Source organism: Calliphora vicina, chromosome 2 (assembly GCF_958450345.1).
Source record: "Calliphora vicina chromosome 2, idCalVici1.1, whole genome shotgun sequence".
Lineage (NCBI taxonomy): Eukaryota > Metazoa > Arthropoda > Insecta > Diptera > Calliphoridae > Calliphora > Calliphora vicina.
The window spans coordinates 40747469-40765686 of record NC_088781.1 but is presented as its reverse complement, the minus strand read 5'-3'; the positions used below and the strand labels follow the sequence as shown (position 1 = coordinate 40765686).

Sequence of the window (18218 nt, the reverse complement as noted above, 5' to 3'; positions counted from 1 at the left end):
AAATATCTATAATTTGTTACTTACTCGGCACGTATTGTTATCTCATGGCCTGTATTCACTGGAGTCTCAAGTTCACTTAGCAGCATTGTCTGTAAGCCACATGAAAATTGGAATTGCAGCAGACCTTTTTGCAAAAATAATGCCATATAATGACCGCCCTTAGTGCCTTGTGCGGCAGCTAACATTATGAGACCATTGGTGGCACGTGTGCGTACTTTAAGTTGAACATGCATCGGCAACACCGTATCCAATGTATCATGATGTGGTATATCCTTGTGGATGCGATGCGACACATACGAATCACCGGAGAAGGCAGCATTTTTAATGATGATGGGTGTTTCACATAAAGCACCTTGACGATCAAACCGACAAACACACTGCAAAGAAGAATTGGGGGGAAAATCATTAATAAAATAGTTTAAAACAATAAAATACATATGTATTTATTAAATATAAGAATAATACTTCGAAACTCTAATATTCATATTTGTCTTGTTTCCTTTCAAAATGTCCAAAAGTTTTTCTAACAAAAAATCTAATATTTTTATATTTCTAGCAGAAATTGTTTCCTTTTATTTTCATCCTTTGCTTCTCTGCTTTTCATTTTGTTTAGCAATTTATTGCACACATTACTTTCATTCATATATATTTTTTTTTTCTTTCTCTGTAACTTATAATTTTTGCAAAACACAACCAAAGGTCGGTCGCATATGGCTTTATTGCAATTGCCATAAATTCTGTTTTATTTTTTCACTTTTATTTTATTTTTCATTTTTGTATTCGATACAATTTTTATTGGTTCCTGCAATTTTTTTGTTTTTTGTTTGCCAACGTCCACTTTACTGCTGGATTTAAACTGCTTTTCTTTACTCTACTTAAAATTATAGAATATTTTTTATTTTTATTGCAAAAAATTGTTGTGCATATAAAAATGTTTTTATTGTAGCGAACATATAAAGTTTTTTATTCAAACAAACATTTTTTATATTAAATAATAAAAAAAAGTGCTCAAAAATTTGCAAAATCGTACAAGGTTAATGAAAAAAATGCATTTAGGAAAATTAATATTGGAGCTGTTGGCAAATTGAATATTTTACAGAAAAAGTTTTCATGTTTAAATCAATATATGGAAACATACATATAAACAATTTTGTAGAAATAATTTGGAAACGAAAGTGAAAATATTTTGAAAACTAAAACGAGTAAAAGCAAATATTGTTGGCTTAGAGTGGAAAAATGCACTTGACGAATCCTAATGCAGTCATTTCATATTTAAGAAGAACACAAATTTGCACTGGCATAGAAAAGTTTTTGTATAGAAAAGTTGTCGTAAACAGAGCAATTTTTTATAAAGAAAAGTTATCGTAAAGAGCAATTTTTTATATAGAAAAGTTGTCTGTAGCAGAGCAACTATTCCTATAGAAAAGCTGTCTGTAGCAGAGCATCTTTTTCTATAGAAAAGCTGTCGTAGCAGACAGCTTTATTTTTCTATAGAAAAGTTGTCTGTAGCAGAGCAACTTTTTCTATAGAAAAGTTGTCTGTAGCAGAGTAACTTTTTCTATAGAAAAGTTGTCTGTAGCAGAGCAACTTCTTCTATAGAAAAGTTGTCTGTAGCAGAGCAACTTCTTCGGTAGAAAAGTTGTCAGTAGCAGAACAACTTTTTCTATACAAAAGTTGTCAGTAGCAGAGCAACTTTTTCTATACAAAAGCTGTCTGTAGCAGAGCTACTTTTTCTATAGAAAAGTTGTCTGTAGCAGAGCAACTTTTTCTATAGAAAAGTTGTCTGTAGCAGAGCAACTTTTTCTATAGAAAAGTTGTCTGTAGCAGAGCAACTTTTTCTATAGAAAAGTTGTCTGTAGCAGAGCAACTTTTTCTATAGAAAAGTTGTCTGTAGCAGAGCAACTTTTTCTATAGAAAAGTTGTCTGTAGCAGAGCAACTTTTTCTACAGAAAAGTTGTCTGTAGCAGAGCAACTTTTTCTACAGAAAAGTTGTCTGTAGCAGAGTAACTTTTTCTACAGAAAAGTTGTCTGTAGCAGAGCAACTTTTTCTATAGAAAAGTTGTCTGTAGCAGAGCAACTTTTTCTACAGAAAAGTTGTCTGTAGCAGAGCAACTTTGTCTATAGAAAAGTTGTCTGTAGCAGAGCAACTTTTTCTATAGAAAAGTTGTCTGTAGCAGAACAACTTTTTCTATAGAAAAGTTGTCTGTAGCAGAGCAGCTTTTTCTATAGAACAGTTGTCTGTAGCAGAGCAGCTTTTTCTATACAACAGTTGTCTGTAGCAGAGAAACTTTTTCTATAGAACAGTTGTCTGTAGCAGAGCAACTTTTTCTATACAACAGTTGTCTGTAGCAGAGAAACTTTTTCGATAGAAAAGTTGTATGTAACAGAGCAACTTTTTCCATACAAAAGTTGTCTGTAACAGAGAAACTTTTTTCTATAAAAAAGTTGTCTGGTTTTTCCATAGAAAAGTTGTCTGTAACAGAGCAACTTTTTCCATAGAAAAGTTGGCTGTAACAGAGCAACTTTTTCGATAGAAAGTTGCCTGTAACAGAGCAACTTTTTCGATAGAAAAGTTGTCTGTAACAGAGCAACTTTTTTAGAAATAGTTTCCGTTTTCTTGTCAAAAAGTAAAAAACTTTACATATTATGCAGTTGTTTATTTTCTTAAATTTAATTAATAATTTATCTTTAGCATAGTGTCATAAACTTTTTACATATTTTTACCACACAAAATCCATTCTATTTGAATACTTTTTGTTCCGCACTCACTCAGCCAGCAAACAAACAAAACATGAAAACTAAAATAGTAAAAAAAATAAATAAAGGTATAAGTCAAAATGTCTGCAAATCCGTAATGAAAACAAATTCCAAAAAAATATGCAAAACTTTGGAAATTTCTACCATTCAGGTTATATATAGGGTTTTTTTTTGTAATTGAAACCCCCAAAAGAGACTCACACTTCCAAAATATTACACCTACTTCCACTTAAAACAAACACGTAGCTGATTTTTTTTTGTTCAGGAGAACAAACAAACGAAAAATAGAAAACTGCATATGAGGAAATAGTAGGGAAGTACTAAACAATTTTTGACTTTTTTCACGGGCGACCATTTACAAAACCAAGTGATACCTCTTAAATATATCAAATATTTGTTCAATGCAGATGAAAGGTTTGACTAAATAAAAATAAATTCAAGATTCTTATTCACAAGGAACACGGATGATGATATTTTCATAGTAATTTATTGTATCTTTTGAAATACGTATGACACTAATAAAGGTAAAATTCTCTGTCTCTCACCATGTGAATATGCAGACAACAGTGTTTGTATGTTTTTTAACTTTAATTAAAATGTGCAAAGAAGCACAGCGGTTTTCCTTATAGGCACAACAACATTTCCTCACAAAAAAATCGCACTCAAAACTTTCACGTTTCTCCTCGAGAGAAATGATTTTTTTTTGTGTTTTGCCACCTCCGGTTATAATCCTTCTCCAATGTATTGCAAAAAAATGCACACGCAACTAAGAAGTATTTTTGCTGTTATTTTAACTCTAAAAGCTGAATATTTAGTGAAAAACTACTAAACCAAAAGTCATTCAAAAACAGCAACAACTTTTACATATGGCTGTTAGCAAAACAAACAAAAAAATCCCTAAAGAGTTGGCAAAGAATTGCGATTTCGATAAAAAAACAAAGATAAGAGGAGAAGCCTAAACAGACTACTTTTCTATAGAAAATTTTGCTCTGCAACAGACAACTTTTCTATAGAAAATGTTGCTCTGCAACAGACAACTTTTCTATAGAAAATGTTGCTCTGCAACAGACAACTTTTCTATAGAAAATGTTGCTCTGCAACAGACAACTTTTCTATAGAAAATGTTGCTCTGCAACAGACAATTTTTCTATAGAAAATGTTGCTCTGCAACAGACAACTTTTCTATAGAAAATGTTGCTCTGCAACATACAACTTTTCTATAGAAAATGTTGCTCTGCAACAGACAACTTTTCTATAGAAAATGTTGCTCTGCAACAGACAACTTTTCTATAGAAAATGTTGCTCTGCAACAGACAAATTTTCTATAGAAAATGTTGCTCTGCAACAGACAACTTTTCTATAGAAAATGTTGCTCTGCAACAGACAACTTTTCTATAGAAAATGTTGCTCTGCAACAGACAACTTTTCTATAGAAAATGTTGCTCTGCAACAGACAACTTTTCTATTGAAAATGTTGCTCTGCAACAGACAACTTTTCTATAGAAAATGTTGCTCTGCAACAGACAACTTTTCTATAGAAAATGTTGCTCTGCAACAGACAACTTTTCTATAGAAAATGTTGCTCTGCAACAGACAACTTTTCTATAGAAAATGTTGCTCTGCAACAGACAACTTTTCTATAGAAAATGTTGCTCTGCAACAGACAACTTTTCTATAGAAAATGTTGCTCTGCAACAGACAACTTTTCTATAGAAAATGTTGCTCTGCAACAGACAACTTTTCTATAGAAAATGTTGCTCTGCAACAGACAACTTTTCTATAGAAAATGTTGCTCTGCAACAGACAACTTTTCTATGGAAAATGTTGCTCTGCAACAGACAACTTTTCTATGGAAAATGTTGCTCTGCAACAGACAACTTTTCTATGGAAAATGTTGCTCTGCAACAGACAACTTTTCTATAGAAAATGTTGCTCTGCAACAGACAACTTTTTTATAGAAAATATTGCTCTGCAACAGACAACTTTTCTATAGAAAATATTGCTCTGCAACAGACAACTTTTCTATGGAAAATGTTGCTCTGCAACAGACAACTTTTCTATGGAAAATGTTGCTCTGCAACAGACAACTTTTCTATGGAAAATGTTGCTCTGCAACAGACAACTTTTCTATAGAAAATGTTGCTCTGCAACAGACAACTTTTCTATAGAAAATGTTGCTCTGCAACAGACAACTTTTCTATAGAAAAAGTTGCTCTGCAACAGCCAACTTTTCTATAGAAAAAGTTGCTCTGCAACAGACAACTTTTCTATAGAAAAAGTTGCTCTGCAACAGACAACTTTTCTATAGAAAATGTTACTCTGTTACAGAAGAACGAACTTTGGTTGTTCTTCTCTGTTTTCGTAATTTTTTTTTGTAAAAGTCTGTAGACAATGTTTGTTAAATTTATTCTATGCCACTATTAAATCCTGCAAAAGTGTGTTTGTAATTGTACTTCAACACTCACAAGTAATTAAACTGTCTGTCTCTTCTAACATCCTTTCCCACACTCTCTACACACGTGTAGATAAATCAGCATTTTTAGAGTTTATTCTTTTCTGGCTCGTATGTGTAAGTAATTTACAAAACAACAACAACAAACAACATTTTTGTCGGGAATATTAAAAACTCTCAAGTGTGCTAGTAGAATTGTTGTTGGAAAACCATAAATCTTTGAGGAGAGAAAAGTTGTAAAAAAACGCATTTCTACTTGAAGGCTTTTTCCACTCTTTGCATAAAGTTACTAAAAAAGCAAAAAATAAAAACAAAAGTGCAAAACAAAAACGACAACAACTAAATATTTCTAGTCTTAAAAGCCAATAAACCTTAAAACAACTTTACACAAAAAGTGGAAGAGAAAAAATTACAAAAAACTGAGGATCCTTTTAACATGTTAACAAGGTGTTCAAATGTTATATGGAAAATACATCACGGTTGTTGTAGTTGTTTCCCTAGTAGAATTAATAAATAGAATTTTAAGTAAAATGAAGCTGGTACTCATCAACAAAGCCAGCATGATACCAATATTTTAGCTCCAACCTTCCTTCACTTTCACATATTTGGTGAACGTATGAGAGCACGAAATTCTTTTTTGTAACGTCATAAATTCTTGTAGTTAAATGAATGCATTTATTATTCATTCATCGTTTGAATATGATGAGTTTTACGTACGTAATAAACGTAAAAGTTTATGCTTAATAATGGGTTCTATAAATATTTTTTGGTTGATGGCAGGGTTTAAGGTGGCCAATAAATATTAAAGCCAGGAGGACATCTTTTAAACTGTTGGATTTAATGATTGTTTTTGTTTGATAAATGAGAGTATGAATGATTAATGAGCAATATGCATTTCGAGAAGATAAATTGTCATGTTAATTAAGTTTTCAAGAATGAATATGATAATGAAAAGTTTTCTGCAAAAAAGTTATTTAACAACTGAACACTTTTCTACAAAAAAAAGTAGTTTTGATACATAAAACAGAAAAAGTGGTTCTAAGGTGATCTAATTCAGACAACATTTCTATAGAAAATGTTGCTCTGATACAGACAACTTTTCTATAGACAATGTTGCTCTGCTACAGACAACTTTTGTAAAGAAAATGTTGCTCTATTATAGACAACTTTTGTTTAGAAAAAGTTGCTCTGCTGCAGACAACTTTTCTCTAGAAAAAGTTGCTCTGCTACAGACAACTTTTCTCTAGGAAAAATTGCTCTGCTACAGACAACTTTTCTCTAGAAAAAGTTGCTCTGCTACAGACAACTTTTCTCTAGAAAATGTTGCTCTGCTACAGACAAGATTTCAAGAAGAAGTTGTTCTGCTACGGACAACTTTTCTACAGAAAAAGTTGCTCTGCTACAGACAACATTTCTACAGATAAAGTTGCTCCGCTACAGACAAATTTTCTATAGAAAATGTTGCTCTGCTACAGACAACTTTTCTATAGAAAAAGTTGCCCTGCTACAGACAACTTTTCTATAGAAAATGTTAATTTAGCAACTGTATTGCTTAGCATATGCATAAAACCTTAATGTGCACAGCAGTTTTAGGAAAAAAGAAGTGAAAATCAGAAGAAACTAAAAGCTGTAGCAGCAGAAGCATTGCTCATAGTTTAGTCTTTTGGGAATGGTTAATAGCAAAAGTGTGGTTAAAAGGAATGATTACCCCAAATACATACTAACATATTCATACATAAGTATACAGATGCTATCATACTAATACATAGTCATGGTGAACAATTACGCTCACACTTTAGTACACATACAGACAATTTTCCTAATGTACATATGTATGTAGATATGGAGAAAGTCACTCATATGTGTACGTCGAGAAAAAATGTTCTTAACTTTTATATCTATTTAGATCCCAGATCATATATCATAGGAACATATTGCGTTTACACCACGCTTTATTTGAATAGGATACACTATTTTTAATTAGTCCAAGTGGTAGATTTATCATCTTCCAGATCAAATGACTGAACTACAGATGTCCCTTCAGCCAAAAAGATTGACTATAGGAATATAATCTACAATTTTTATTTATTTTCAATTAATGTTTATGAACTCCGTACTCAAATACACCTCAGTGTATACTACTAATAAACAAAAGCGAAAGCGCAGAAAAAACTATCGTAATAATAACAGGCAACAGCGACTACAACATAAATTCATGACAAAATGTTTGGTGGAAACACTAAATGGTTGGTGGGTTGGTTGGTGGCAAGCTGGCTGGCAGACTGACAAACTGTTTGTTGGACTAACTACGAGTAACAGTTTCCAGTTATTTTTTTGTTATTTATTTCTTTTCCATATCAACGACATTTATACACTAGAGACATGTTGTTGTCGTCCTTTTTATCCTTATGCTCGTACTTATCAACATCAGCATCATCATCGTAGTTGAGTCTTATAGTCATTGTAATAATTTTTTGTCGAATATTTTTTTGTGGTTCTTTTCATATGTTGACATTGGAACGAGCAATTTTCATGAAAGTGTGTTGGAAACTGAGCTTAACTAAGAACTTAATGCCACATATATTTTATAATTTTTGTTCTTTTTTTGTTTGCTGCTGTGCTCTATTCTTCTGTAAGAGTCTTATATCCAGCCGTTCATTTATTGGCGCTTTTTCTTTGGTTTTTCTTTTCATGACATGAAGGTGGTTGTCACTTTACAAATGTCCTTTTATTGTTGGTTTTGAGTACATGGTAATTAAGTACTCAGTAAATGGTTGATATCTTTTTGTTATTTTTGTTATTCTTAACAATTTAATTAATTTTCAATAATTTTCTTAGTTCAATGCTTAGAAACTACACAACTTTTCTATGGAAAAAGTTGTTCTCTTACAGACAAATTTTCTTATGAAAAAGTTGCTCTAATGCAGACAACTTTTCTCTACTAAAAGTTGCTCCAATACAGACAACTTTTCTATGGAAAAAGTTGGTTAGACAACTTTTCTCTAGAAATAGTTGCTCTAATACAGACAACTTTTCTCTAGAAGAGGTTGATCTGATACAGACAACTTTTCTATAGAAAATGTTGCTCTGATACAGACAACTTTTGTAAAGAAAAGGTTGCTCTGTTATAGACAACTATTGTTTAGAAAAAGTTGCTCTGATACAGACAACTTTTCTATGGAAAAAGATGCTCTGATACAGACAAATTTTCTATGGAAAAAGTTGCTCTGATACAGACAACTTTTCTATGGAAAAAGTTGATCCGATACAGACAAATTTTCTATGGAAAATGTTGCTCTGATACAGATAACTTTTCTATGGAAAAAGTTGCTCTGATACAGATAAGTTTTCTATGGAAAAAGTTGCTCTGATACAGATAACTTTTCTATGGAAAAAGTTGCTCTGATACAGCAACTTTTCTATGGAAAAAGTTGCTCTGATACAGACAACTTTTCTATGGAAAAAGTTGATCCGATACAGACAACTTTTCTATGGAAAAAGTTGATCCGATACAGATAAGTTTTCTATGGAAAAAGTTGCTCTGATACAGATAACTTTTCTATGGAAAAAGTTGCTCTGATACAGACAAATTTTCTATGGAAAAAGTTGCTCTGATACAGATAAGTTTTCTATGGAAAAAGTTGCTCTGATACAGATAAGTTTTCTATGGAAAAAGTTGCTCTGATACAGATAACTTTTCTATGGAAAAAGTTGCTCTGATACAGCAACTTTTCTATGGAAAAAGTTGCTCTGATACAGACAACTTTTCTATGGAAAAAGTTGATCCGATACAGACAACTTTTCTATGGAAAAAGTTGATCCGATAGAGACAACTTTTCTATGGAAAAAATTGCTCTGATACAGACAACTTTTCTATGTAAAAAGTTGCTCTGATACAGACAAATTTTCTATGGAAAAAGTAGTTCTGATACAGGCAACTTTTCTATGGAAAAAGTTGCTCTGATACGGACTACTTTTCTATGGAGAAAGTTGCACTAATACAGACAACTTTTCTATGAAAAAAGTAGATATAAGACAGACAACTTTTCTATGGAAAATGTTGCTCTGATACAGACAACTTTTCTATGGAAAAAGTTGCTCTGTTACAGACAACTTTTGTATTTAAAAAGTTGATCTAATAAAGACAGCTTTTAGATATAGAAAGATGCTCTAATACAGACAACTTTTCTGTAAAAAAAGTTGCAATAATACAGACAACTTTTCTATAGAAAAAGTTGCTATAATACAGACAACTTTTCTATAGTAAAAGTTGCTCTAATACAGACAAATTTTCTATAGAAAATGTTGCTCTAATACAGACAACTTTCCTATAGAAAATGTTGCTCTAATACAGACAACTTTTCTATAGGAAATGTTGCTCTAATACAGTCAACTTTTCTATAGAAAATGTTGCTCTAATACAGACAACTTTTCTATAGAAAATGTTGCTCTAATAAAGACAACTTTTCTATAGAAAATGTTGCTCTAATACAGACAACTTTTCTATAGAAAATGTTGCTCTAATACAGACAACTTTTCTATAGAAAATGTTGCTCTAATACAGACAACTTTTCTATAGAAAATGTTGCTCTAATACAGACAACTTTTCTATAGAAAATGTTGCTCTAATACGGACAACTTTTCTATAGAAAATGTTGCTCTAATACAGACAACTTTTCTATAGAAAATGTTGCTCTAATACAGACAACTTTTCTATAGAAAATGTTGCTCTAATACAGACAACTTTTCTATAGAAAATGTTGCTCTAATACAGACAACTTTTCTATAGAAAATGTTGCTCTAATACAGACAACTTTTCTATAGAAAATGTTGCTCTAATACAGACAACTTTTCTATAGAAAATGTTGCTCTAATACAGACAACTTTTCTATAGAAAAAGTTGCTCTAATACAGACAACTTTTCTATAGAAAAAGTTGCTCTGTCTCAGATTACTTTTATATAAAACCAGTTGCTATATTACAGACAACTTTTCTCTAAAAAAAGCTGCTCTGTTACAGACAACTTTTCTCTAGAAAAAGCAGCTCTGTTACAGATAATTTTTCTATAGAAAGAGTTGCTCAAATACAGACAACTTTTCTTTAGAAAAAATAGCTTTGTTACAACAACTTTTCTCTAGAAAAAGTTGCTCTGTTACGGACAACTTTTCTTTAGAAAAAATAGCTTTGTTGCAACCACTTTTCTCTAGAAAAAGTTGCTCTGTTACGGACAACTATTCTTTAGAAAAAGTTTCTTTATTACAGACAACTTTTCTCTAGAGTAGGTTGCTTTGTAGAACTTAAACACAATTTTTTCTTTAATATGACAATAAAATGTAACTTTTATTTCAACTTGGATTAAATTTATTTTTAAAATGTTATCAGCTTTAAATTGTCCCCCTAAAATTTACCTAAGTTTATGGTAAGTTGTATACAATTTTAATACCAATCTTAAGGAATTATATTTGTAACTCTAAGTAATTTATTTTCCTTACTTGTACAACATCATCATAACCAAGCGTGTCGTCATCATTAGAGTTTGTTTTTTTATTCTCATCCATAGTTACTTACTTTATATTTTATTATTTACATGTTCTTTTTCTTGCCTAAGTACATCATTAGTCTGTTGTTTAAGTCCTTGTTTCCTTTATCCTTTCTCTGTCATATTTACGTTTTTTTGTCATTCATTTAACAAGACAGCCCAGTCATTGAAGCAGACGCACTATGGAACAACAAACTCTTGTACATACATTTATTACCTTGAAGAAATCCTTACGCATTTTATTTTGTTTGGATTTTTTTCTTATTCTTTTTTGTTGCTGTATTAATCATTTTACATGTAGTAAGAGAAGTGTTATTATCATGTTCTTGAGTTAAAAAAAAATAATAAAAGTATGAAGACGAAAGCAAGTAGCAGAAAAAAATGAAGTGAATTTGTTTTGGAATAGCTAGTGCTGCACAGTGGGATGTGTGCAGGGAAAGATATGGTGCGAAGATAGTTTGTGATTGAAGAGGTACAAGGTATAAAGGAACTATTGAATATAAAGAAATGCCTTTAATTTAATAGAAATATCAAAAACAATTTCCAAAGATCGCCCAGGCCAGCCAAAAAAGTTTCATGACCAAGCATTGAAGGTATTACTCCATGAATATTGTTGTCAATTTAACTAGAGCATGCTAAATCATTGGGAGCTACTCAAGCAACAATTTCAAATTGCTTGCAAGCAGCAGGATTCATAATTCAGTTCTAGTTCAGTTCTAGTTCTAGTTCTAGTTCAGTTCTAGTTCAGTTCTAGTTCAGTTCTAGTTCAGTTCTAGTTCAGTTCTAGTTCAGTTCTAGTTCAGTTCTAGTTCAGTTCTAGTTCAGTTCTAGTTCAGTTCTAGTTCAGTTCTAGTTCAGTTCTAGTTCAGTTCTAGTTCAGTTCTAGTTCAGTTCTAGTTCAGTTCTAGTTCAGTTCTAGTTCAGTTCTAGTTCAGTTCTAGTTCAGTTCTAGTTCAGTTCTAGTTCAGTTCTAGTTCAGTTCTAGTTCAGTTCTAGTTCAGTTCTAGTTCAGTTCTAGTTCAGTTCTAGTTCAGTTCTAGTTCAGTTCTAGTTCAGTTCTAGTTCAGTTCTAGTTCAGTTCTAGTTCAGTTCTAGTTCAGTTCTAGTTCAGTTCTAGTTCAGTTCTAGTTCAGTTCTAGTTCAGTTCTAGTTCAGTTCTAGTTCAGTTCTAGTTCAGTTCTAGTTCAGTTCTAGTTCAGTTCTAGTTCAGTTCTAGTTCAGTTCTAGTTCAGTTCTAGTTCAGTTCTAGTTCAGTTCTAGTTCAGTTCTAGTTCAGTTCTAGTTCAGTTCTAGTTCAGTTCTAGTTCAGTTCTAGTTCAGTTCTAGTTCAGTTCTAGTTCAGTTCTAGTTCAGTTCTAGTTCAGTTCTAGTTCAGTTCTAGTTCAGTTCTAGTTCAGTTCTAGTTCAGTTCTAGTTCAGTTCTAGTTCAGTTCTAGTTCAGTTCTAGTTCAGTTCTAGTTCAGTTCTAGTTCAGTTCTAGTTCAGTTCTAGTTCAGTTCTAGTTCAGTTCTAGTTCAGTTCTAGTTCAGTTCAGCTTGTCCCACTGTGCCTCTACACCCTGTTGCTTTTGACTGACAACATTTTCTTAGAAAAAGGTATTTAAAAGTAACACAAGTTATTTTCATTTTTAGCTTTTTCATAATTTATGCGTTTATTCATCCTGCATTCATACACATCTCTCCGCCTCTCCTCTACTTGTACTAACCTCCCCACTTAACGATTTAGTTTTTCGTTGCCAACGCTCCAACAAGTTTTATACAGTCTTTTTTTATGATTATTATGAAATTACTAAAAGTTTATATTATAAGATTTGTGAGTTTTAATATATTTTTGTTTCTGTTTTTAGTTTCATTTGCAAAGTTTAGTCTTAAGCGAAAAACTTGTCATAATTTTATAAATGATTTTCAAGTTAATGAACTGTTACACACCAATTCTCTGTTAAGACTGCACATACATAATACAGTTACTCACAAAAGCATTCCTACATTCTACTCCCCTTCTCCCTCAATTATGCTAAAGACTTTTACACAAAAATTCTAAGAACAGGGAAAAATTTATTATGCATTAAAATTGAAATTTGCCAAGAAATGAAAGTTTTTGTTAGAGAAGGAAGTAATTTTGTTTAAATATTAAACTTTAACAATGGTTTTGGAAATGTACGAAAAACGTAATTAATCTTTGGTTAGAAAACTAAAGGTGAGTTTTAAGATTTCTAACACAAGATGCAGGTGAAGTTAAGAAATAGTTTTGTGGGCAATTTAGTAGAAAGTTTCCAAAATATAATGAAATACATGACCTTTAGGTAATTTGTTTAAAAAAAGAACAGTCTTGATGAAAAAGTAAGGGGAACAAAAAAACGAAAATCAATTAAATAATTGTTTAAAAACTCAGCCTAGTTTTTTTCGATATTTGGAAATTGTTATTAAATTAAACATGCTGCTCTTAATTATTATTATTACCTTGTCATACTCTAATAAATGTTTGCTAATAATAATTACTTTTTATTTGCAGTATAATAGAATAGAAAATAAAATAAAATTCATTATAAATTCTATCTATTCATTATTGCCATAATCATTATAATTAGTAGTGTACAAAATGTAATTGTTATTTAAATTATTTTTATATGATGCTCTATTATTTTTAATTAAATACAGAACTTTTTCCAATTTTTGTAATCATTATTTTTACGCATGTTTTTTTTGGGAGTTGAAAACCCAACAGGAAAAAATATTGAAATTTTTAAAGAGTTGTAAACTTATGCCCTATATGCATTTTTTTTTGCTACTGGGCATTTAATAAAATTGTTGTCGAAACTATATGAATTTATTTCGTAATATTTCATTTATTATACTAAAAATATAATTACAATACCAGCGTAAAAGTTTGCTGGAAAAAAGTGTATTTATATATTAAACAAAACAAATATTCATTTTGGAAAAAAAGTAATTTGTTGAAAAACTAATACAATAGCAGTAATAGTATAATGTAAAAACAATCACACACATTAGTGAAAATAATACTAATGTAAACGATATTTATTATTTACAATTTGTTGCCAAGTATACCAGTAGTTTTAGAAGTAGACAGATTTTTTTTAAAAAAAACCGTTTTCAGTGACGTTCGTCAACTTATCGACCTATAACTCAGTCAGTTTTCGTTCGATTTTAAATTTTGAACGTGTTTGTAAAGAAAACTGATTACGTTTTAAAATTACATGCAAAAACAAAACAAAATTTATCAACTTTTTTAATTTTAGTCGCTTTTCATTGATGATTTTGATATGAAAGCATAAATGAAATTTCACACGTGCAAAGAGGAAGTGTTGTCGAGTTTAAGTTTTGAATGAATATGGACCTCATGGGCTCACCAGGAGCGGGGCCAGGGGTCCCCAAAGTAGGACACCTCGGGTATGTTACATTTTAAAAATTATCCTATTTCTTCGTTTGTGTTCCGATTTCAAAAGAATTACATATATAGAATATTCTCGTCGAGCACTACATAAAACTCCTTGTAGCTATCAATTATCTCTTATCGCTTAGGAGATATTTTTTATATAGGTATGCAGGTAAGCCTCCACGCTATTTTTTTGGGCCCAACAAACCGCGTAAATGGAGGCCTACCTGTATTTGAAAATTAAATTTTCAACATTTTTTCCCACCCTATTCCATTTTTTGGATGACCGCGGTTTCAAATATTTCCCGATTTTCTCCATTTTTCTTTTATAGAACTAGCAATAAATATATATATCAAATAAATAAAGAATTGTTTAAAAATCATGACTGGGTCCAAAGTTACATGCATTTGAATTTAAAAAAATTAAAAAAGGTGATTTTTCGCTACTTTTTTGGGAAAAAAGTACTTTTATTCTTTTTCAGTTATCTAAAAAATTCTAAGAGGATGTATAATAAATTTATACTTTTGGAAAAACTAACTTTACATCAAATATTTTGAAAGAAAAAAATTGATACCGAGGGCACCAGGGACCATTCAAAAAAAGTCTATTTTTTATGTAAAATTCTAATTTAGGGCAAAAATTCTCAAATCGCATAGTCGATATCAAAATGTGAAGGGTTCCGATAATCTCGCGCCTGGTATGTATATTATAGCCAAAAAACGAAAAAAATACCATTTTTGGGATTTTTCAATACTTTTTTGGGAATTGCGTGATTAGAAATTTTAAAATTTGTTTTTATATTTCCATTTTCAATAAAAAAATCTATAAAAACGCAAAATTTCATTAAAAAATATTCATAAATAAAAATTTTATTTCAATTTGAAATATTTGTATCTTCGCAAAAACTCATTATAAAACTCATTTTTTGTCATATTTTTCAAAAAAGTATTCCATGAATTTTTTAATTGTCAAAAGTTATATATATTTTTGAAAAATATACAAAATCCCCTATCCATTGATATATAACATGCCTACTTTATGTTTTTTTACGTGGAAAATTAATAAGGGAAAACTTAACAACTCGCTGAGAATATACCTAACATAGAAATTCATAAAAAAGCATGTTGCCTACATGACATTTTTATGAATGTAAATAACAGTGCTAGGTAAATTATCTGCTTAAATCTTTGTCTATCCATAGTTGTTTAAAATTTTGAAATCGGTCTAAAAATGTGTGAGGTAGTGGTACTAAAGTACTACGACCTACCTTAACCTTCGCTTTACCAAAGGTTTTTTATGAACATGGCTTACCAATACCCGGGTGACACTACGCTTCTATAAATATATGCGACGAACGAAATTTTAAAAAATTGAAAAAACCTTATAAAAAGTTTAAAATGTGTATTAAATTCTATAGAACTCTAGAATTTGTTCAGTGAGTACAAATTTCATTTAAATCGAAACAAAATTAAAAAAAATATTAAACCAATAAAATCGATGTGGTGGGTATTGGTAAAGCGAAGGTTAAAACAGTTTTTTCAAAATAACTCACAATTGTGAGGCCTAGCTAGGCCTATAACCCCCATTAGGTCACTTTTCAAGTTCTGACAAAGAGTGTAATTTTGTAGCAGAGTGTTATTAATATATCCTTGAGTAATTTTGGGTCATTTGGTTACTTTATGCATTCCTGGTAATCTAGCGAGAAGTCAATTATCAGCTTAGAGTCTCTATGTAATGTAGAGTGTAGTCACTTTTAATTTGTTTCTGTACTGTAATTTAGAAAGTAGTTATTTTACTCCACAGAAGTAATCTATAGTAGAGTCAATTGTCGCTTAATGTCCCTTTGTATTCCGATGAATTTATATACTCAAAACCAAAAAGATGGCGGGTATATTGATGTTGTCATTGTGTTTGTAATACATATATATTCTGGATCCTGGTAAAATTCGAAGACGATCTATCTAAGTCCCATCCGTCTGTTGAAAGCACAATAGGTGCTCGCCGGAAGGCCCTTCAGAAATTGTAAGACAAATTCAAATATAATTGATATTTTTCCGTTCATGACTTAAATATTGGGGATTTACAATAGATGGTGTAACTTTTGAATACGGTTTTTGTTTTTAATAACTTATATTTAATTTTGAAGGGTACATTTTTATACCCTTCACCTTCGTGAGAAGGGTATATATAAGTTTGTCATTCTGTTTGTAATTTCTACATTTTTCATTTCCGACCCTATAAAGTATATATATTCTGGATCCTTATAGATAGCGGAGTCGATTAAGCCATGTCCGTCTTTCTGTCTGTTGAAATAAATTTTCTGAAGACCCCAGATATCTTCGGGATCCAAATCTTCAATAATTCTGTCAGACATGCTTTCGAGAAGTTTGCTATTTAAAATCAGCAAAATCGGTCCATAAATAACGGAGATATGAGCAAAAAACCGGGACAACCTCGATTTTTGACCTATTTTTTTATCTATATCTGGATTACTAAGTCATTAATATAGACAATATGGATATCTAATGATAGATATTTCAAAGTCCATTGCAACGATGTAGATAAGGCTATAGTAAGTTGGACCTACAATGGGTCAAAATCGGGAAAAATATTTTTTAACCCGAATTTTTTTTTCATCAAAAAATTATTTTTGTCATACATTTTTTTTCCAAAAAAAAAAAAATTTAAAAACTAGGTTACGCTTCACTTTGGAATAGACTATCCGATATTTGTTTGATTCATTCTTGGCCTCAAAAGATGAGCAGTTCCTATGGCTCGGAATCCATATGTTGTCAGAAAGATGTGAAAGGTCATAGCTAACAATGGCCAATACTTTGAATAAATTTATATTGTACAAATATTTTAAAATAAAAGCTAAAAATTTGAAAAAATCCCGCATTTTTAAGTCACTTTAATGCACATAAATACCTTACAAATATCGATATCAGGTTGAAAACAGTTTTCTTGTTTTATTTTCATTTCACTTAATGGATAAGCCATTTTACTCACTAAAAAGTATATATTTCTGGGTATATTATCAATTTACTGTAATTTGTTAGACCATAGCTATATCTGTAACCATTAGTTGTCATGAATGATTGCTTAATGATTACTAGTTTAGCACATTCTATCCAGCACAGCTGGGTATTATCTATTTTCATTTGATTTTTAGTTTCAGTTTGTATTGGAAAAACTATACTTTTGCTACTTCTATAAATACACTCAGTTAGTTTTGCTGTTATAAATTTTCAACATAATTGTTATAAAATTAGATTTTCTAAATTTATTTATTTATTTAAATTCATTACACGTATTGCAGTGATTTTAGTTTGAAACAGCAAACTTTTGTTTAGAAAATTCTACATAGTAACTATTTGTAGTAAAACAAATTTTATTAAAACTGAAATTGATTGAAAATTAAGTTTTCTCTGCCAACACACAAGGACTTTTGCAAAATTGTGATGCTTAGAAATTAAATATTGTTTTGGTCAAAACATACACACATGCAAATATATATTTAAATGAGAGGGACATTAAATAACAATTATGAAGGTCCAGTTTATTACTTGTGCAGATGTGGGTACACCTGCATAAGCAAAATTACCAGGGTGGTCAAAGTTGATATAAATAAATATATGTTGGGAAATTTCATAGGAAATTAAAGATACTCGTGATGATATATTTTTCTATTCTATATAGATTTTTTAAAATTTTTTTTTTCTAAAATTTTGAATTTTTTTAAATGTTTCTCCACATAATTTATTATAACTCCAAAAGGGTTAGTCCGATATTATTGAAGTAAACTTAGGAAAGTTTTGCGTTTTAATCGGCTCAGTAGTTTCGGAGTTATAATAACAAGTAGAAGCAAAAAAATATATTTTTAACGTGAACATATCAATTTTTTGTATTTTAAAAAACTCATAAAAAATCGAAAACGGCAGAACTTGTTCAGGTTTATTATTTTGTCGCAAATCCGTATACAATAGGAACAAAATGAGATATCGAAGATAAAAATCGATTGATTCTTTTCGAATTTATTTACAATTAAGTGAATTCGCTCATTTTCACATAAT

At 30.6% G+C, this 18218-nt stretch overlaps 1 protein-coding gene across 1 annotated transcript in view; it reads right to left on the bottom strand.

Moving 5' to 3' along the window:
* The window catches only part of LOC135950403 (protein eyes shut-like), a 63742-nt gene that overhangs the window by 30729 nt on the left and 14795 nt on the right, over positions 1 to 18218 (bottom strand). Inside the window, exon 3 of the mRNA XM_065499949.1 lies at positions 25 to 377. Within this exon, the coding sequence (XP_065356021.1) occupies positions 25 to 377 (353 nt within the window). The remainder of the gene's footprint in view (positions 1 to 24; positions 378 to 18218) is intronic.